The sequence below is a fragment of the Vulpes vulpes genome, chromosome 10, assembly GCF_048418805.1.
Source record: "Vulpes vulpes isolate BD-2025 chromosome 10, VulVul3, whole genome shotgun sequence".
NCBI classification, from domain to species: Eukaryota; Metazoa; Chordata; class Mammalia; order Carnivora; family Canidae; genus Vulpes; species Vulpes vulpes.
In genome coordinates, this window is record NC_132789.1 from 97,288,457 (window position 1) to 97,310,520 (window position 22,064).

Consider the following 22,064-nt stretch of genomic DNA (forward strand, 5'->3'; position numbering starts at 1 on the left):
AAATATCCTCTTTTCTGGTTCATTTTTGTTTCAAGATGGCTATAAAAATTGAGCCTTAAATTATAGTAAAGAGAATAAAAACTGTTTTATCCTGCCTGATATTTTAAAAGGCATACTCCTAGATAAATAACTTAAGAAAATGGCAGATCATCCTCCCCCCTCAGACATTTGTTCCTAGTTCTCCCTAGGCCATCGAACCAAAAATACAAGCACGCTACCTGGAACTAGAATAGGTAAGTATTTGTTGAGTGAATGAATTTACTTTACCACTTAGCATAATCTTTATATTTCATAATCCTATTTTATCGTATATCATTATGGATAATAACATGGCAGGGACTGTCATGTTGCTTGCTCCTGGCTGGACGAGAGTAGCCTAAGAGATAGTTTGTTAGAATGATGCTTTTAAGTGATATCCTTAGTCACTGTCTATAGAATGTGTATTCTCTGCAGTGATAACTTGTGCCGCCTCACCTGGACTCCTCTTGTGTCCATAGTATGCCTTTGTAATACAGCTTCTGTAGTATTCGTGGCCATGGGACAGAGTAAAAGTAACTCACTTTGTTGGCAGGTGTGTGCAAGCTGGAGGCTGGTAAGTTGTGTTTTTTTTTGTTTGTTTGTTTTTGTAAAATGCCAGATAGTAGATATTTTAGTTATTGCAGCCCAAATTCAGTTTCTGTTGCATATTTCTGCATGTGTGTATGTGTTACCACCCTTTAAAAACGTAAAGATCGTTCGTAGTTCATGGCCACACACAGAATAGGCCGCAGGCTGGACTTTGTCTACTTGCCATAGTTTGCCAAAAAGCTGCACTTCACGGCTATAGGCTAATGGTTCATCTCTAAGCTCAGAGCAGCTAACTCTGACACCTGAGCTGAAGGCAGATGCTTAACTGACTGAGCCACCTAGGTGCCCCGGGATAACTTTGCTTCTAAACACCTTTTTTTTTTTTTTTTAATTTTATTTTTTAGAGCAATTTAAAGTTCATGTCAAAATTGAGAAGGAAGGTAAAGAGATCTGCTTCCTGCCCCCACAACATGCAGAGCTTCCCCCATCATTGACCTTCCCCACCAGGGTCACATATCTGTTACAACTGCTGAACCTACATTGACATCCATCACATTTCGAGTGAAATTCACGTTCGCTTCCATGGCCAAAGAGTCCTGAAATGACTTGATTTCTGACTGGTTCTCCAGCTCAGTTTGTTTCCACTTGCCCTTGGCTAACTGTACTTCAGATCACAGGCCTTCTGTCCATTCCTAGAATGGCCAAGCTGTTTTCTATGGTGGAACAGCTCTGCTGGTACCCTGATGACCTTGTGTTTATCCACTTAGGTCAGACTTTGTTCAGGGTGACCCGAACCTTAGAATGAATGCCCTGTGATGTTCCTGGAACACGAGGATATGGGACATGTAGGGACGACCATGTGCCACTTCATGTTTGCCTGTCTTCCAAGGAGGACATGTGAGACAGTTTGTCATTGCCTCTGGATTTTGATGAAGTATGAGACTTTCCACTGTGAGGCTTTTTATGGTGTAGCCGGAGGCCACAAGTTGCTTCGCTGCAACATGGAATCAATCAGCCTCTTGGCACCAGGGTGCCCTGCTCCTTATGTTGCATTATCCCCTGTCTTTCATCTTTCATGCCTTCTCCTTTTTTGTGTCTTCCCTTGGGACAAGACTCATGGAGAGCTGGCAGTTTGCCTTTCTTTTGCTCTCTCTCTAGGTAATAATTGTCTGACTCCAACAAGGGTTTGCTGTTTCTTTAGTAATTGAATCTTGCTTGCTACTTCCACTGAGGATGTTGGTTACTCTTCCTTCTGCCTGCATTGCCCTTTCCCTGAGTTAAAGTACCTCTTAATTAATGCACCTCTTTATTCCTTTCTATAATGTCAGGGTTGGCCATCCAATGTTGGCTTTAACATAATATGAATATGTTCAGACCTAGCTTAACCCAGACTATTATAAAATCTTAAGAACTCAAGCTTTTTTGAATGTTGCAAATAAATACCTGCAGAAATCCTGGTAAATTAGGCAAAGAGTACAGAAACCACAACAAAAGTTTAGGTCACTTGTTTAATATACAAAGTCTTTCACAGATAATTATTTTCCTTAATTTGTCTTAGTACACATTATTCACAAAACAATAAGTTGTTAATGCAAGAGAATTAGGTAAAACCGAAAAAGTACAAATGCTCAATCTCAAAAATTGCACACAGTTAAAATTTTTTTTTTTTTTTTTTAAATATGATCTCCAATTTCAAAATGGGCTTTCTTCAGATTTGGAGGAAACACTGCAGCCCAAAATAACAGTACTTCCTTTGAGCTGTATTGATATGTAAAATAGCACCTTTGGGCTGAGTTAAGGAAAGGAAAAGGTTTTTCATCTTTCTTATTAATTAAAGTATGAGTCCTATACAGTTATTACATAACAACTACAATAATGGTAATAAGTTTAAAGAGCTCTACTTTGTTCCAGAATATTCAAAGGTAAGGTAAGGAAAGGTAAACTGTCAGGTGAATGAATGCAGTAATCTTCCCCACCTCACCCCCTTGACAATTAGAGTATCTTAATGATGCCATTGCTCTAATGAGCTAATTTTCCAGCCAAATAGTAGGTGTTTTAGGGGTACCTAAGAACCTCTTGGAAAATAGGATAAATGCGGCTGTCTGGGACGATAATCACATGTAATAGCAGCTCCGAGTGAGATTTCACCTTGGGGCATTTTGAAAGACTCCTTTAATAAATGCTTTTTTTCAGTTTCTCCATTGCTGTATCCCAGGTTGATTGGATCATTTTTGTTTTGATTTTTTTGTTTGTTTTGCTTGTGTTTGTTCTTAAGCGTCATTGCTTTCTGGACTTCACTTTAAGAAAAAAATACTGGGATTTCATTCCTTTACAATTCAGTCTTTGACACAATAAAAGTGAGTGAGAGTTCTTTGAAAAATTAACAGCATAAGTGTCTGTGTTTTATGGTATTGATACTATCAGATGCATGATTATAAAAAGCCAAGGTTTTAAACAGAATTATGTGTTCATTTTTCAATTTCAGTCCTTTGATTCGCTTCCATTTTACTTCTTACATGAGCAGGTAAACATGCTTCAAAAAAATTGTCCTTTTGGAGAGTCATTTTTGAAGGGTATGTCCAGTCCACAAAAAGTATTGTCCACAAAGTCAAATCCTTTCACTGAAAGGGCAGTTGCCACACAGAATAGGAAAGAAAATCAATATTAGGTTTTAAATGCACATCATTATTTCAGATAGTTTGAACCATAAACAGCCATTGCAGGAAATGTTAAAAGATTTAAATTCAGGAGTTCAGGGTTTATAAAGGTAAGAAGAATAGCAGAATAAAAAGCTGGCTTTTAACCTGCTAGGGAACTATATTCTTATTACAAGAAAGTCAAAGCCTGTACAAATTAATTTTGAGAATTTAGGTATGGTATTGAAACACCATGTCATATTCTATGGTTAAAACAGTAATGCTTATCTTTACTTTTCATTCTAGAAATGTTTTCTTAGTGTTAAGTGTAGCCCTTAATAAACAGGCCTATTTTAGCCAATCATCTCCCACTGAGAAATGAGCAATGCACTTAGCCATCTTGCTTAGGTCTGTACAGAATTTAAACAGTATTTTTGGTGGTAATTAAGGTAAATAATTCTTTTCCTTCCAGAGCAAATATAAAAGAATCTGGGATTTCATGGCTTGCTGGTGACCGATTCCCCCACCCGCCCCAGGAATATTTGTAAAGAACACTGTGCCATTGCTAATCACTGGGAAGAATGGGTTAGTAAAAGGCTTAGAAAAATTAACAGAAAAATTGAATCAAGGTCAATTTATTGGGTGAAGTGCCATGTTTAAATCACCCAAAACTTAGCTATTCATGAGTATTTATCTTGAACTTTTAAAATGGAAATTTAAGAGGAAGTTAATACAAAGTTTAGTTTGTTTACGGTTCATAGATCTTTTTAAAATCACAACTTACGTCCTTATTTGTGCAGAAATTACAGTACAACTTCAGTTACTTCAACTCTGTCTTCCCTGTGCCTTTTAGTCCATACCCTCCACAACAAGTTTTAAGAAAGATGAGATTTAAACCTTTTGTTTCCTGACTGGCCAAAAACTTTAATGTTCTTCTCATGTACATACATGAAATCACACACACACATCACACACACACAATTGACATTGTTTACCTTTTCTTTATTTGTAGAAATTGTGACTATATGGACTCCGTGTCAGCCACTACTAATACTCGTATCTTTCTCCTCATTAAAAGGTTATTTCCTCTTCCTTTTTTCTATGATAATCCATGAAGAACAAGTACACTGATAATTAGAAAGTGCATCAATGCGATACCCAGGTTTGTGCAATGCGAGACCCATGCTTTGGTTCTTATGGCCATCATGGTTGCCTTTTCACAATAATAAATATGACAGCTAACAAAAATAAATCACCTTTTTAAATAAAAGACATCTTTGATGGTTCACTAACTCTATAATCATTAATCTAGCTCACTGCAATATCATTCACGCTTTAGTTCTACATGAATATGCAAAGAACACAATAATCAACTGAACTGCCAAACCTAAACAACTCAATTTATTACTTATCACAAAATCTGTTGAATATCTTTACTTTCCAGCTGAGCAAGGGAAATACTGTCAGCTTCTTAAAAATCAAGTCTAAATGCTTAGTCACAACGATTCCTCTGTCAAGTGAATGCCACGTGTGGATTAAAGAAAAAAAAAAACCTTACACATTTGACTTAACAAAAATATTTAATTTTTGTTTCCCTATCATATGTGCCTCATAGTAGCAAACAAGTTAATTTCAGCACTTTGCCACAGGTAGATCATTTTATCTTTCCATATTTTCATTTTTTCACACTACAAAGTGGTAAGTTCATCTAACTCTTTAACCAACCAGGTTATTTAATTTGATTAATTTAGTGCTTTATAAAACTGTACCATTCATGAGACTTTGGATAAAAGAATGAATCGAGCTGCTCTTTTGAAATAGTCAACTGTTAAATGAAGCAGAGGCTCTGCCTCTGATTTTAGGGCTGCATTGAACAATATGTTTAAGATACACGATAAAGATAAAATACATACTGGATTTTGAAGACTTGGTTCATAAAAGGAGGTGTAATAGGTCTCAATTTTTAATATTCATAACATTGAAATAATTTGATATATAGTGTTAAGTGAAACATAGAAATTAATTTCACCTTTTACTTTTTCTAATGGGCCTACCGGAAAATTTTAAACGTACGTATGCGGTCTGCATTTGTGGCTCACATTATATTTCTGTTGGACAACACTGTTTTAGAGGGACCAGATAAAACATACGACCTAATAGCTGGTGGTAGCTTCTGTGGGTATTTAACAGCGCTAATTACACCCAGAAATCTGTTGTTCGTGATTTAAACGTGATTCTAAGTATTAATATCTTCAAATGCATATTGCATCTATTTTTTAAAAACATGCATCTGTTAAAACAACTGGACTCCACCATAGCCATAAAAATCTGCTAGCTGTCAGAGTATGAGCATCAAACTGCATCTTCCACGTCTGCTTCTGATACCACTGAAGGATGATGCAGACAATTTCAAGCTGAAAACCAAGGATGTTTCTTATTTCCAGATGAGACAGTTGACACCACAAGGCCTTGGAAGAAATACACATTGCAGTTCAAGCCTGTATTCTTACACTTGCTCCTGCTCCTGTGAGGACGCCTGTGTCCACTCAGGCTTCCGTCCCTGCCTATGAGCATCCCTTGCTCCACTGGCTCTTAACGGTCTTAGAAATCCGTCTCTTGCTGACTTCCACATTTCTGCATCACCCTGTGGACTGCTTTCCTGGGATCCTGGTCATTTGGTGGTTTTTTGGTCCTTTCCTTTTTGAGCAAAGTCTGGAAAAACGAGTCAGTAGGAGAAAGAGGAGAGGGTGAAGGGAGTGAGTGCGTCAGGATCACTTCTGTCCCGTGTAGTGGCTGAGGGCTCGGAAGAGGGTCTTCAGGGAAGACGCTCCCAGCTGGTCTGTCACACTGGTATAACCTCGGGGGGCCCGCCCTCTGCAGACGGCAGTGGATTCGTACCTGTGTGTGACACAGGCACCACCACGGCGTCCTTGGTGTCCGTGTGTACGTTACACGAGAAGTTCTTCTCCTGCTTTTTGGCAGTGTCGGGGCAATTCTGCACAAAGATCACGCGGTTGTAGGCCTTCAGCCTGCGCCATAGCTGGACATAGACTTTACACTGTACGTACATGAAGACAAGGCCTCCTGTGAAGCCAATGGCCACCACAACCAGTTTTGTCCAAAATGGCCATTCAAGGACACCTTTGAAGTCAGAAAAAGAGAATGTTATCACCAAGTTCGTTATCAATGGATTTAGTAATTTTTCTATGACTCCTTCAAAAGGCCACGCCTGCCTGCTAAACTTTGCGGATAAGGAATACTGTTAACAGGCCGTAAAAATTATAAACAGAATTGCTTAATTGCTTTCTGTTCTTTTAAAGGCACTTAAACTTCTACATGAAGAAACTCTCACCTACCACTATAATGATCTTATTTCTCCTACGTCCAGTACCTGCTGTGGTTAGCAAGTACTGTTAGACTTTTGATACTTACCTTGATATTGATTCCTTACTGCTAAATCTTTAAGGAAAGAGAGTGAACATACTAAGTGAAAGAATCCGTTTTAAATCCTTTTAAGAAGGTAAAGTGATAGGACCAGACATACGGGTCCCCCTCCCCACCATCACTCTCCTTAAAATTGAAAAGACAGTGAAGGAAAGAAGCCACCACATCTCACCTGAGAGAGAAAGAATTTCTAAGCAAAGATGTGCATAGCATTTAGTATTTTAGTCATTTTTGTTTCAGGAGTCTTTGTCCCTGAGAACCACCACTTCCTTAGTTATCGATTTTTCCTCCTATTTTGTGCCACCACAACTAGAAACTGGCTTTCACGATATTTAAGACTTTCACAAGAGTTTCTCTGACTATAACATCTAGGCCACACATAATTATGAATGTTAAATATATCATGGTCAAGCTCTCTTGCCCACACCAGGATGCAGATGGTGGAAGGCAGCTGTCTCCCCTCCTGTGAAAGGCTGTCTAGTAACAAGAGCATGGTTTGGTATGTGAGACCAGGACGAGTCGGTTAGAAATCATGGTTTATGAGAGTCTATGATTCTACTTTGGGTTTTATTTACTTTTCCCTATAACGATAAATACAGTAAAAGGAATGTCCTACCTATATTTTGTAACACTGGCATTTGCTTTATGCTTCTGTAGGAAAACAGACATGAGGGCTTGTTTAGCTCCTTCCTTTGTTCTATCGATGCAAGGAGAACAGTCATCTGACATACAGACTCCGGGTAGATCAGTGGTTCTCAGCGGAGGCTAGTATTTTTCTGCGGAACATGTCTGGAAATACTGTTTATTGTTATACCCGGTGTCTCTTAGCAAACAGATGTCAGAGATGCTGTGTAAACGTCCTACAGTGTATGGGATGGCACTCCCCAACGAAGAATCACCCAGTCCGAAGTGTCAGTAGTGCTGGGGTGGAGAGTTCTTGTGGAAGGCAATCACTTAAAGTTTCTTTATTAGGAAATTTGCAGGGAGGATTCAAAGTACAAATCAAATACCTTGAAGTTTTCCAAATTTAGAAGGATACTTTTGCTCTTGGCTACTGTATTGATCCATAGTTTGTATGTATTTGGAACATTTTAACCACAGACAAACTGGAGAAAACATGTTTTATCTCCCATTTGGGAGGGAAAAGTCCCCGTGGGTACATCTAACTCCCCAGTACTGCCTGGATGTTTCCCATTTCTGAGGCTTCATCCGTGGTCGTCGTCCTCTCTGGGCTTTGCTTCCCTGTTTCGGCATGACTGCCTGTCCCAGCTCAGAAGTAATTTCCAGCTGGAAATAAACTTCACCACTCTTCCAGTTTCATATTATGTCTTCCATTTGTGGCGTAAGTTAAGAGTCAACTTTCGGACCAGTTAATTTTAGTTTGCTCCATGATAACCTCAACAAGCACAGAACTTATGTCAGTTGGTCTTTGTTTTGCGGTAGATATTTCAAGGATGAATGAAAGCTTTTGAGGTTCCAGGTTGGATTGCTTCACCTCAGTCTCTTCGGTATAAACCAGAGGCGCCAGCCTCTACTTGTCCATGAAGCTTTGTTTTCATGAGTGGGTGATACGAAGAAGTCTCCACTCTTGCTCTACCTCTCCTTTCTGAAATAGCAACCAGAACCCATAGCAGACCTGAGAATCTGGGCCAGGAGTAACGAGCCATTTTCTCTGCCAGTTCTGGGAGACAGGCTGAGTCTTCCGGTTTCTTTCACAAAGCTCTGATCGATTGCTTCTCCAGTCATTCTTCTTTCATATGTTTGGGAAGTCAAGTTTAGGGTACAGGCTATCTCCCCACCTCACATCCAGGAGCCATGTAGGTGCAAACCTGTTGTCCACATGCCTGTCTTCTCTCAGAGACAGTCTGAGCCTACTCTTTGCTTTTGACTAAGTGGGCAAGATCTCTACTTCCTTTAAAGATGTTATTGAACAGTTTTAAGATTTTATCTTGGAAACTCAACGATAAGGATACTGTGAGAGGAGATGCTAACCAGGGGCTAGGTGGATTTCCAAGAATGTTCTCGTGGGTAACATGTGTTTACCTCCTTATTAAGGAGACTCAGCAAATTGTCTTCATACTCAACCTTGTTGGACTAGTCAGTTCTATGCTGTTTTCTGTAAAGAAGAAAGAATGTACACAATAAGGAAGGGCGGTAGAAAAGAGAAGACAACATCTTGTTCCTTGTGGATCCTTTGTGGAAACAATTCTTTGTCCTCACTAATACATATTTGAAGCCGGAACCCAAACTTGGAAATGCTAAGAGCACAAAGTTGTTTCTACCCGCCCAGCTTGGAAAAGGAATCCAGAAAGTCCAACTTGAGGCAATTTTCCCATCTGTTCATTTTTCCAAAGCCCGAGGATTGTATGTGCTTCTTCCTTGGTGCTTGGGATCTTTTCTCAGGAGTTCCTGTAGGTTTAGCAATAAACCGCATCCCATCCTCCTAAACATCAATGGGAAACTCTGCCTGGAGATTCTTGCGCAGGAATTGAAGGAGCTTGGAGGAGCAAATACTCTGTCCACAACCATTTTCTAAGGAAATAGAAGTCTTTTCTTGGCCCTCATCATAGATAAATTTGACTCATTCACCGCTCATAATGTCATGCCAACCCCACAGGAATGGGCAATAAAGTTCTCAAGCAGCCTCAACGTGTGATGATTAAATCCTAGGCCTCCTTTCAGTGAGTGTGTGTGTGCGTGACGCGGTGCTGGGTGGCTGCACTGTCGTCCGTGCCGACCGCACGCAGCAGCAAGCTAACAGGCTGTGAGAGCCCTAAGATGCTCTGCAGATTTGTCCTGTGATGTCATACTGGAGGCTTCCTAAAGTCCAGGCAGATGAAACCAAACCCTCCATTATGTCTGCCTGAATGTGTTGTGCCACCCGAACCACAGAAATCAGCCCACAGTTTGTAGGGAACTTTATATGTAAAGAGCAATAAAAGCACTTTAGACTGAGAAAAGCAAAAGGCACCCTTCAGCTCGTGATAGTTTCCTGGGATTCTGAGTCTGTGTGAGATTTTTCTAGCAAGCCAGAGAGGAAAACTGGGGACTCCAGGTAAAAGTGACTATTTCTAGAACTTGAATAAAAAAACAAATGAATGAAAGAATAAAAATTCGTAAATTGTTTTTTCACATAGAAAATTCTTCCAGCTATTCCTCACTGCATTTCCCACTGGGATGGGTTAGGTGACATGGATTGGGGCTATTTAAGGGCATTTCCTTTTCAGGTACCCAAGACCAGACTTTATTGATAAACAGGACCACTTCCACTGACGGTCTCTTATCTCCTTTACAATCACTTTCTTCATCTTTGCTCCCAGCAGCGCCCTCCTTCCTGGCTAGGAAATACCAAAATCCCAAATTTTTATTCAAATTTCTTTGCAGCCCAGACCCCAATAGGATATGCCTTACTACAGGATGGCTTCTCAAAGGCCATTTTCCTGTGTAAAATCCCCCACTCATCTTGAGGATTATGGTTTTTGTTCTTGTTTTTTAAGTAGGCCCCACACTGGGCGTGGAGCCCAGAGCAAGACGTGAACTCACAACACCAAGAGCAAGACCTGAACCGAGTTCGAGAGGCGCTCAATGGACGGAGCCACCCAGACACCCTGAGGATTATGGGTTTTATTCCTAAGAATCAGCCACTTCAGTCTTTACGTCTTCCCGTGTCCTAATTCAGATAGCTGTTTCCTGTCCTTGACGTACTGAGAACCTGTTAGCTGGTATTCGCTTTGGTCTCAGTGCCCTCAGCTCTGGTAGCCTGTTCAAAACTACTCCCATTCGGCTCATGCCCCCCGTCACTGGGTCCCTTGGTTTCCGTCCCCTCCCTCCTTGACTCTGGCTGTGGATTGTTTGGGCCAACGGGACAGCAGCAAATAGGACACAGCATAAACCTCAAAAGTGTTCACGCCGTGTGTGTGGTTTGCTCTCTTGCTAATTTTTAAGACTGTAATTGCCACACGAAGAAGGCAGGGCCATTAAGCCCTGTGTGGTGGAAAACAGCTCAGTTGTTTGTGTCGTCCAGCCAGTAGCGTGCCGGCCGCCAGCCTGGTGGAGGAGGGCAGTCCTGGTCAGCAGCAGACAGTTCGGCCACGGCCAGAAGCAGGGCCCACCTGACCTGCAGAATTGGGAGTGAAATAAACGCTTGTGGTTTGAAGTCCGTAAGTTTGGGCATAATTGGTCCTAATTGGTCCTACAGCACGAGGTAACTGATCTACCAGTTAGAAATGGAGGTTAAGAGTAGCATTTACCTCGCAAGGTTGTTGGCGTGGATTGAGTGAGTAGTTCCTGACACAGAAAGTGCCATATCGATGTAGGTCACTGGTGCCCTCGGAGTGATTTAAGTGCGACGTGGGCTGTAGATCAAGAGCAAAGCTTTGCCTGGTGCCTGTAACTACGACCTTGCTAACGTCGAGGGGCTTCAACATCAGCTGCCCCGTCTGGACTCCAGGCCATGAAAACCCCCAGGAGAGGAGGAGGTCCGGTCGGCTGCCAGCCACACCTCCTCACCGTATAGGTCTGGGCATCCTTCCCAGCCAGCAGTTCCCTTCCTGGAGAAAAGCTCAGAAACCACCAAAAATCAACTAAAAGGTCCTTAACTATGTAAGTGGCAACTACGTGGATGATTTGTCCAGAAACATCGATGACAAACTTTCAGACTACGACGACGACTGTTTGTAAAGTGGGATACATCCCCTTTCAGAGTCTCAGCCTTATTTTCTTTCTAGTTGTATTGTTTCTTAGAAAATTTGCTTCCCGTCTCTGTCCACTGGAGGAACACACACAAGGTCACCTGGAACATCTTGCTTTGTTTTCTCTTTAGGTCTAATTGAGTAGACCGGCAAGCTCCCAGGTGGGTGTTTATAATAAAGCTGCACAGGAGGCAAATTACTTCTTTCTTCAATCTTTAAAAGAGTGATCTCTTAAAATCTCTTCCAGCTATTAAAGTGGAATTCTCAGAGTGTTCTGTGTGCGTATGTGGTCCATCATGTAACTGGAGACACCTGGACTGTGTCTAAAAGGCCTTTTAAATGGCAGAGAAGAACCTGTCTCATTTAACAGCTGCAGTGACTATATTTAGGAAAAGCATCTCATTGGTAAGTTGGGATATTTTTGCTGGGTGCTTAGGTCATGCAGAGTTATAAAACGTGTTTGTGTAAGGGTGTGTGTGCGTGGTGGGGCTAGGCAGGCGGTTTTCTCCTTGTTGCTTCTCTCTGGTTGCATAAATTATTTTTAAAAAGTGTTTCACATACTTGTAACATTTTCCTTGTTTTAGTGGTAAGTAAAGATACATAAGCATATACAAATATGAATGTATGTAGCAAAATATATAAATATACATGTATAAATTATACAATATATATATACACACATACACAGTATTTGTATAAACACAATGATTCAATTTGATGCAAGGTCAAGTTCAGGGTGTCTGAAAAATGAATCAGAAAGAACCTATGACGGGTATTCAGTCCAGCTTTGTTTTACAAATGAGGAATTTGAGTGTCAGAGTGGTTATTTTATTCAAGGTAGTCCATGACCAAGGCGGAACTAGAACACAGGCCTTCTGACAAGTACCTTAAGTCAGCACCAATCACGTTTGGGCCGCTCACAATAACAGCACATATAATGACGTCTAAAAAAGGAATGCTTGGGCAGCCCGGGTGGGGCAGCGGTTTAGCGCCTGCCTTCAGCCCAGGGCATGATCCTGGAGACCCGGGATCGAGTCCCACATCGGGCTCCCTGCATGGAGCCTGCTTATCCCTCTGCCTGTGTCTCTGCCTCTCTCTCTCTCTCTCTCTCTCTTGAATAAATAAATAAAATCTTTAAAAAAAAATAAAAAGGAATGCTTAAGTAACAGTGCTCAACAGGACAATATATGGATTGCTGGGAAGTGATGTGTAGCACCTCCTCGAAGTAGATGATAATAGCTAACAAGGATGGCACAACCAGACTTCTCATCGGCTGGGGTTGGCCAGAGCCAGCAACAGTTCTTGAATCCCTACCAACCCTATAATGCTCTCGGAAAAATGAAGCAGGTACCTCCCTGCCCTAGAGATACTTAGAGGCTCACAAGTGAGTCAGGCAGGAGGAAAAAACAAAAACCAGTTTGTTATGCTAGTCCCCCTGTGGTGTATGCATTTAAATAGTTCTGGGGCAACGTGAAAATGTGCACCAGCCATACGATTTCACTTATACGAAGAATCTAAAAAAACAAGATAAAAAACCAGGAATAGACTCATAAATACAGAGAACAGACTGTGGTTGCCAGAGGAGAGGAGGTGGGAAAAGTTGAAGTAGGTGAGGAGAGGTCTAAACTTGCAGTTACAAGTAAGTCATGGGGATGAGAAGTGCAGTGCAGGCGTTACCGTCCACGATACTGTGAGGACTGTGTATGGACAGACGGGCACTGCCCCTACCTGTGGTGAGCGTTGCGTAATGTATATAATGTGTAATCACTGCGTTGTGCACTTGAAGCCAATTGTACGTCAGCTATACTTCAATTAAAAAAAAACCAATCTGTGCCTATAATCTCTCCAATAGTATAAATATTTGTGTTTGCTTGGTCTCTATTTTTGTGTTTTGTTTTGTTTTCTTTCTTTTAAAGTGTTTTGTTTTCAACACACAAATAGTATACTGGAGGATTTTTCTAGAGTATGTCAAGGTAGGCAGGAGGAGCATTGCTCCCCCAAATTAGAGTAAGCAATGGGTAATTGGGGGTGTTCAAGTTTCAAGCACCAAGAGTCTGATTTTTTTTTTTTTTTCCCACTACAGGCAGAGAAGTGAGAGAACTGTCTGGGGCAGCAGGCTTATTTAATCTAAAAGAACAACCATTAAAAACACATAAAGGATTTTTTTTCCCCTCCAGGATTGTTATTACATTTCAAAAAATGTTGCTGTTTTATATTCAACCTCAATTTGGTTAAGGACGGTTTGTTCCTCTTCCGATGATTTTGAAGGTTTCAAGGCAGACTTAAAATATTTTGACTTTTAAATTCAGCAGTTGTTTTTTTTTTCCCCCCCCCAGACTTTAAAAGTAAATTCAGGCTCAGCACTCACGGTCCCAATGCCAAAGGGAGATGAACAGGCAGATGCCCCCACTACCTATAAATGTGCTTTGGGAAATCGGGCTCTGAATACAGCTGGAACATGAGATCATTCCCTTTGCGGAAGTCACTATCGTTTCCATCTGAAATTCCCCGAGTTAGGAGCTGTCCCCCTGGGAAGCGGCTCTGGCCGTGGGCACTGCTTCCTGACAAGTATCTTGCTTCCTAATTCGAACACTCTGAGCACCAAAGATGATAGTCATCTCATTTTCACTTGCTTTTAAGAAAGCGAAAATAATTTTTTAAAAGTGTCCAGTAGAAAGCTGACCCATATATATTGGAAAGCCAACTTTTCTGATGGAGGGACCTGAGTGACAATCCACTGGGGGCCTCTGGTCTGAAATCCTGCATCCACCCAGAACTGAGAAAGGAAAAAAAAATTATTTTGAAGAAAAATTCTAAAAGAGAAAAGGTAGGGAAGTGTGGGTATGAGGCATTCACAACCTCATCCTTCCTTCTGCAACGTCCACTGGGCCCCTTGCCAGGGCCCCGATGTGGCGTTCGGCCCCAGGGGTGTGCTGGTGAGCAAGACAGACCCTGCCCAGCCTGCTCTCACCTCAGTCTACTGGTGTCAGGAGACTTACAACTAAATGAGCAATTACAATAGTGTAGGGTAGGCATCCTGGCAGGCAGCGCTTCTTACCGTGTCTGCAAAAAGAATGACATAAGGGATAATTAAATCTAGACCTCTGGGGACGAAACTCGGGCTTTGTGGGGTGTAGGAACTCCCAGGTAATTGGAATATGCAGTCCAGATGGGAAGCGGGTGGGGCGGGTTAGTGTAGGACGTTAGGTGAGCACACGGTTCCCCACACTCAGAGGACACAGGGATCTGCTCTTGGCTTCCTAGGCACAAGTTGCCGGGCCGCGTCCTCACAATCTCTGACCATAGGTCTGGGGTGTGGAGAGGCCGAATATTGGCATTTCTTTCCTTGTTTTTTAAAGACTTTATTTATTTACTCATGAGAGAGAGGCAGAGACACAGGCAGAAGGAGAGGCAGGCTCCCCGCAAGGAGCCCCATGGGGGACTCGATCCCAGGACTTGGGATCATGAAGGCAGAGGATCAGCTGTGGACTGCCCCCCTGTGGCCCCAGAATTTGCTCACCCTGCACCCCCGTCACCCGAGGCTCACCCCGCAGTCCCGTCACTGGTGGCTCATCCTGCACCCCCGTCATCCGTGGCTCACCTGCACCCCTGTCACCCTCGGCTCACCCTGCACCCCCGTCACCCGCGGCTCACCCTGCAGCCTGTCACCCGTGGCTCACCCTGCAGCCCTGTCACCCACAGCCACCCAGGAGCCCTGTCACCCGCGGCTCACCCTGCACCCCCATCACCCGCGGCTCACCCTGCAGCCCATCACCTGTGGCTCACCCTGCAGTCCATCACCCACGGCTCACCTGCAGCCCCGTCACCAGTGGCTCACCCTGCACCCTGTCACCCACAGCCACCCAGGAGCCACCTGCCAGGTGTCTGGCGACCCTGGGGTGCGCTCGGTGCCCACTGCAGTCACCAGGGGGCAGCGTGAGTACAGCTGTCCGTCCCTCCTGCTGTTACTGCGTCCACACCAAGGGAGAAATAATAAAACCTTCCCTATTAACTTGCTTTTCCTCCTCCTTTCTTTCCCTCACCTCCTCCCCTTAGTTCCGGTCATCTTTGTCTTTCAGCTTCTTTTCTCTTTTTGGGGGAGGCGCACAGAGCCTTTGGCCCCTGCCAACATGCAGTGTGGCCTCTCCGCAGGTCCCCTGTGCTGGTTCCCCGGTGGCCTACCCTGGGGGTGGCACCTCCTCCCCCGGGTGCAGGCCGGCCGGGCGCAGGGGACCCCCCCAGCAGCTCTGACTCCGCCACGAGCCGAAGCATGCTTGCCGGAGCCAGGCCGACCCCCCAGCCCTCCGTGCCCGCTGCCCTCAGTAAGGCCCCCCGGATGTGGGCACCCCCCCCAGGACCCGTGAACGGCTTCCTGCAGGCTCGAGGGCAGCCTTCCCCAACAGCCCGGTGACCTTTCCGGCCGCCGTGCGCACCTGCTCCACCCGTTACACGGAGCTGACCAGCGACGGCACGTTCTCGAGGTCAGCACCGTCTTAATCATGGTTTAAAAGGCGCAACGGCTACGGTGCAGTGAATGAAAAGACAAAACCTCTCCACTGTCCCAGCTGTTTGTGTGCCTGTTCACATCTGGCTGCACACACTCCTTCATCGGCTCCTGGAGAGCCGGGGTGACGTGTGGCATCTCTAGGTCTGGCCCTTCCAAGGGCTTCGGGGACTTGCTACATCGTGCGGCCCGGCCGGGGACCCCAGGTAGCAGGCAGAGGATTCCGGTCACCACCGGAGGGGACTACACGGCCGTATCCCCCGTGAAGGCCTCCCGGGGAAGCAGCTCCCCACCCAGCTCCGGGGGCCTGGGAGCACCCAAGAGAGGAAAGAGAAAAGGCCCGTGCTCCTACCGTTGTCGTTGCCTTGCTTGATCTCCTCCGCCGTCCGGTCTATTAGAACGTACAAAGACCACACCACGCAGGTGATGGCGATGACGTGGAAGGTGACAGAGCAGAATATTTTCCTCCTTTCGCTCGTGGTCATCTGTAGTTTCTCCCACTGCAATCAGAAATGAGTCACACGACATGGGATTTCCAGGTAGGGACCCCTGCTCCCCGTTTAGAGCCCAGACATAGGCCGCGAACGGGGGACAAGCATAAAGTACCCACATTTTAAGGTGACACAACATTCCAGTAAGTCTTTGTGGTGGGAAAGATACGGAATCATAACCCCTGGAGTTCTACATGACTGCAATATGTATTAAAATGAAAACAAGGGACGCCGGGGGGGGGGGGGGCTCAGTGAGTGCCTTTGGCAGACGGTCTACCCCGGGGCCCCCCGGCGTCCCTGCATGTCCCTTGTGGTACTGCCTTAGAAGCAGTAATAGGTAATCTCGTGGGAGCCAGGGCCGCATCCCGAGCGTCTGAAGGGCTGCCTGGCAGCGGGGAGGGGAAGTCCACACCCGCTCTCGGCCCTTGCCCTAAAGAACACATTCCATCATCCGGGCAGTGGGAAAAAATCGTCCCTTGAAGCACAGGCCTGATTCACGAGCTGCCACTACTGTCAAAACCAGTGTCCCTCGCCACACTCCTCGGGAAGGCGACGGCTGCTCCCCTTGGGGAGGAGGCCCACAGTTGTCACCGCAGCGACTGGGGCTTGTAGGGGGGAATGTGTCCACTCCCTGCTCCGGAGAAACAGGCTGTCGGGGATCAACGCCTCGGCCGCCACGGCGTCACTTCATTGCTGTGTTAGTTTTCTGTGCAGTATCTCTAGGGGGACATCAAATCCCTGTGGTGTTAGCGGAGAGAAGCCAAACTTCCGAGAACCCAGGATGTTCCCCATTCTTTACTTATCCCGCTCCTGCCAAAGCAAAATCTTCGGAGCTCCAGAGGACCCTGTGGCTTTCCCCCTTGTCCCCACACGTGACTCCCCGTACGAGTCCGTGGAGGCCAGAGAGCCTATGTCAATGCTCCGTAAGTCCTGGCTCTGCCACCAGCTTTGGGACATGGGTGAAGTTGCCTAAGTCCTCTGGGCCACTTGTGTCATCTCCCCAAGACGCGGACTGGCAGAGGCTGTGACAGAGGGTTTGGGGAGAGGATACCTTCTCCCCTCCTTCCTTTACCAACAGACTCCGCCTGCGAGGGCTGGCATCAGCCGGCTGACAGCTGCCTTCCGCCTTGCCTGGGGGGGGCAGGGGGGCATGGCCTGGTTTCCACCGGCGACATGACACGGCCGTCACCGTCACCAGGGTACCAGGCCTTTGTGCTCCTGACCCAGGAACAGCCCCGTCTTCCCCTCCTTCATCTTCTCTTCTTCGTTGCCTGGAATCCGTAATTAGTGGCCGGGGTCCCAGCAGCCGTCTTGCAGCCTCGAGGAAAAGTCTTGAGAAGTGCAGAGACCTCAGCCCTGGGCGCCCCCTTGCACGCGGGAGACAGGCCTGGTGACTTGCCCTCACACGCGCTCCCCCAGCAAAGAGTTACACGGATCCTCCTAACTTCCCTCCAGTCTGAGGGTGTGGAGCCTGCGAATTCCTCTGCGAGAAAGCCCGATGCCTGACGTCCGATCCTGATGCTCCAGAAAGTTCTGTGAACACTTCAGGACAAGTACATGTTTCCAGACACCACCCGCTCCCCTCCTGCTGGCTGCTCGGCGTCAACAGTCTTCCTGGCCAGGGTGTCAGAGCCCATTAAACATTCGCACCTCATCTTGCACTTTCTTTCTCCCTTAAATCATGTTTTATGTATTATTCCAAGTAAAAAAATGGGGAGATCTTGGAAACAGCTGCAGGAAAGTCAGATCTGTTCTGCCATTACTCAGCGGTGTTGGCCTCCAGCACCGGTCCACGCCGCACCTGCCAAGGGCCGATTTTCAACACCCCCTTTTGTCATCGATCGTGTTTTGTGATCGCATCACGGATTTTGTCATGTTGACCTGAGTCACCTGCCCCCGAAGGACGGAGGGTCATCACCTGCCGCAGCGCTCTGCCCCCCGCGGCTCGGCCGCGTCACCCTTGCACCCGGAGCGGCGCCCAAGGGCAGGCGGGTGCAGGGGCGGCTCCACGCGCCGAAGTCCCGCGGGCCCCGGGGCGAAGGAGCCTTCAGGGACCTTCGGAACCGAATGGCCACAGCCCGGCGCAGGCACTTGCGTGACCGCGAGCCACAGCCGCGGGGACCGTGTCCTTAGGGCTGAGCACCTGCAGCAGCGGCTGAGACAGATCTTCACGCTGAGGAGCCTCAAGGTCAGGGCTGACCCTGGGCCCCCCGCGCCGCAGCGGCTGAAGGACAAGGACGCGCGAGGGTCCGGGACGGTCCTGCTTCCCCCACAGGCTGCGGGGGGGGGGGGGGGGGGGGGGACAGCGCGGGTGTGGCCGCCTCCGGGTCGAGGCCGGCTTCGTGTCCTCACCGCCTTCCGCCCCGACCTCCTCCCGCCCCAGCCTCCTCCTGACCCCGGCCTCCTCCGACCCCGGCCTCCTCCGGCCTGACCTCCTCCCGCCCCGGCCTCCTCCGACCCCGACCTCCTCCCGCCCCGGCCTCCTCCGACCCCGACCTCCTCCCGGCCCGGCCTCCTCCCGCCCCGACCTCCTCCCACCCCGGCCTCCTCCAGGTCTGACCTCCTCCCGCCCCGGCCTCCTCCCGCCCCGGCCTCCTCCCGGCCCAACCTCCTCCGGCCCCTGCCTCCTCCCGCCCCGACCTCCTCCGACCCCGGCCTCCTCCGACCCCGACCTCCTCCCGCCCCGACCTCCTCCCGGCCCAACCTCCTCCGGCTCCTGCCTCCCCCCGCCCCGGCCTCCTCCGACCCCGACCTCCTCCCACCCCGGCCTCCTCCCGCCCCGACCTCCTCCCGGCCCGACCTCCTCCCGGCCCGGCCTCCTCCCACCCCGGCCTCCTCCCGCCCCGGCCTCCTCCCGCCCCGGCCTCCGCGACCCGACCACCGTCCCAGCCCCGCCGTCAGAGCGGAGCCCGCAGCCCTGCCCCTGGGCCAGCCGTGGGTGCGGCCGTCGCGGTCCCGGGCTCCCCCACGGCGCGTGCCCGCGGCGCTCGCGGCTCCCCGGGTGCGGTCGGCGGTCTGGGGTGTGCCCTCCCGACACAGCCGGCAGAGGGCGCCCGCGGGGCGTCGGGGGCGTCGGACGCGCGGGGGCCGCAGGAGCTGGGGATGCTCCCGCCGCGCCTCGGTGCAGGGGTGCAGGGGGCCGAGGGCCCGCGGGCGCTCAGAGGCGGCGATGGGTGCGGGTGCGGGCGCGGGTGACCCTGCAGGGGGCGCTCAGGTGCGGGTGCGGGTGACCCTGCAGGGGGCGCTCGGGTGCGGGTGCGGGTGACCGGGTGACCGGGTGACCCCGCAGAGGGCGGGCCCCGCGGGCTAGGCGCAGGCCCAGGTTCGCAGCGGTCCCTGCGGGGCGCGGGGCCTGACCTCGGGGCACCCGCCAGCCCGCGCCCCCGCCCCAGGGGACCCGGGGCTGCGCCGCGCTCGGAAGCCGAAGCCGCAGCCGGCGGTGGGGGGCTGGGCGGTGCCGCTCCCCGCCGGGCCGAGGCACCCGCGCACCCGCCTCCAGGGCCCTCGAGGCCGCCCCCCCCCCGCCCCCGCCGCTGCCCGCGGCGTTCAAGGCCTCAGGGACCCCCTGGACCCCCGGTCTCCGCCCCCGCCCCCGAGGCCCCTCCGCCCGCGGGCCGCTCCCGGGCACCCCCGCTGCTCGCTGCGAGGCCAGCCGGTGCGGTCCGCGGTTTCCAGGGCTTCATGGCATCCCTCCTATCCGAGCTGCCCACTGAGGAGGTCCAAAGAGAGATTAAGAAAGGCCGCCCCCGTCCCCAAAGGACGCTTAAGATCTTTGTCTTCAGGGAGGCTGAAGGCAGGTGCTTGGCACAGTAGCCAAAGGCGGGCTGGGGTCAGCACCGGGAAGCGCAGCAGCAGCTCCGCTGGCGCCCCCTGCCCTGGCGCTGGGCATCCCCGAAGCTGCTTGTCATCCTGTGGAGCTCTGCCTCAGGCGGGGGGGTGACATGGGGAAGCTCGTTACCTGCACACCCTGCGGTGAGCTCTCCTGGAGGGTGGGGGGGAGCAAGCAGACCCTGCAGAGGCACCAGGCTTCCCTGCAGGGCCCAGGGTGGGGCACCGCTCCCTGAGGTCTGGTGGAGGACGAGCTGGCACACCACGTTGCACGGCTCCGGGCGCGCAGCTCGCTGGTTGGACAGGCCTGTGGTCACCCTGTGCTCACACGAGCGTAGCTACCATCTGTCACCACCCAACTCTGTTAGGATGCCGTGGACCCTATTCCCTGTGCTGCACCTTTGACCCCTGTGACTTGGTCTTCCCCTAACTGAAGGCCCGTAGGCCCCACTCCCCAGCTGCCCACGCCCCCCGCCAGGCCATGAATCTCTTCTCTGGACTTAAGAATCTGTTCTCTGGTTCTTAAAAAGTGTTCCCCAGAAGCACCAGCCTCAGCTTGAGGCTTGCTCGTGCTAAACTAATTAAGCAAGGAGGACCCTGGGCCCAGGACCCAGTGGCTCTAATGCCAGGGCAGCCTACCTAGGCTCACCAAAATCGGAGCCTATAAATGCCAAAAGGTTCAGAACTGGAAACCCAAGGATAACCAATCACAAGGAGCCAACTCGACTTTGAGCTTCGGCCCATCAAATCCATCATTACCTTCCTTTGCTTCTGCACTTTGTCTACATGCGCCCCTCCCCGGGGGCCTGTGCATAAGGAGCCCCCCACCATTCTCCCCACCATTCCTGGCTTTGCACTGCCTGACTCAAACTGAGTTTTGTTTGAATAAACTCTTAAAAATTTTATTATGCCTGATTCGAGCTTTTAACATCTAGGAATGCAACATCTGGGGCCCCAACCCAGAGTTTCTGAATCAGAGAGTCCAGAGTTGGGGGCCTACACTGTGTGTTTTCACTAACCCTCAGGTGAGTCGGCGGCAAGTTGCAGTCTGAGAACCACCCGCCTGATGGCACTTGGCAGAGCTGTATGGTGACCTCGATGGGGACGATGCTAGAAGTAGCGCCTGCCACTCCTTGGCATAGACCAAGTAGTGGTCTAGGGAAGGAAAATTACCAAACCGGTTTGGTTACCTGGCTGTGATGGAAAGATTTCAGGTTGCAGGAAAAAATCACAACATCAGTGAATTTGTTTGAAATGAAATAGAATAACTCCGTGTTGGCTCATTAATCACTTAAGAAACTATTTCATTCTGTATTTCAATTTTCAGATTACTGCTTAGGTACGTGAAAATATATTAAAATCTAATTTTCTTAGTTGTAATTCAAATGCTAGAGGAGAAAACCAGACAACAGACTCCTTACGTTCAGGAGGCATGACTCTTGAGACCTTAATGAACCCTCAAGTTCACGGATATGCCTTGGTAAGTCATTTCTGTCTCCAAAATGGATTAAAGAGCCCTGGGAGAAGACTGGACCCTACGCAGGCTTTCAGTGCTATTGACTACAAACCTGGTGATAGATGGGAAAAACACCACAGCCAGGTTGAGATGCGGAGGGTGGGGACTTGGCCAAGGTAAGGTGCTCATTATCGGACACAAGTCAGAAAGTGTGCAAGACTCCAGCTGATCCCTCAACAGAACCACAAATTACACGGCTCCCCTGGCTGCCTCACTGGGCGCCCAAACTTAAACGTTATATCCATAAATATCCTCTGTGGCCACTATAATCTCCGGAAATTGTCTTTGTTTCCCCCTATAGTTGTCTCTTCCACTCTGGGTCCACGAATACTGACTCTTTAACATCTCTCACGCATGGTCCAATGAGAAGGAGATTTTTTTTTTTTT

At 48.5% G+C, this 22,064-nt stretch overlaps 1 protein-coding gene and 1 long non-coding RNA gene across 5 annotated transcripts in view; one reads left to right on the forward strand and one right to left on the reverse strand.

The window, feature by feature from the left end:
• Positions 1–2,061: 2,061 nt before the first annotated feature.
• The window catches only part of MARCHF1 (membrane associated ring-CH-type finger 1), an 800,787-nt gene continuing 780,784 nt past the window's right edge, over positions 2,062–22,064 (reverse strand). For all 4 annotated transcript variants that reach the window (XM_072724983.1, XM_072724981.1, XM_072724982.1 and 1 more), the window contains 2 exons: positions 16,195–16,342; positions 2,062–6,344 (listed from right to left, as the gene is read on the reverse strand). In XM_072724983.1, coding sequence (XP_072581084.1) covers positions 6,046–6,344; positions 16,195–16,342 — 447 coding nt within the window. In that variant the 3' untranslated portion in view covers positions 2,062–6,045. The remainder of the gene's footprint in view (positions 6,345–16,194; positions 16,343–22,064) is intronic.
• Positions 6,343–13,642, forward strand: LOC140594256 (uncharacterized). The gene is made up of 2 exons (XR_011995000.1): positions 6,343–11,743; positions 13,422–13,642. It is a non-coding gene; the product is annotated as an uncharacterized lncRNA (long non-coding RNA).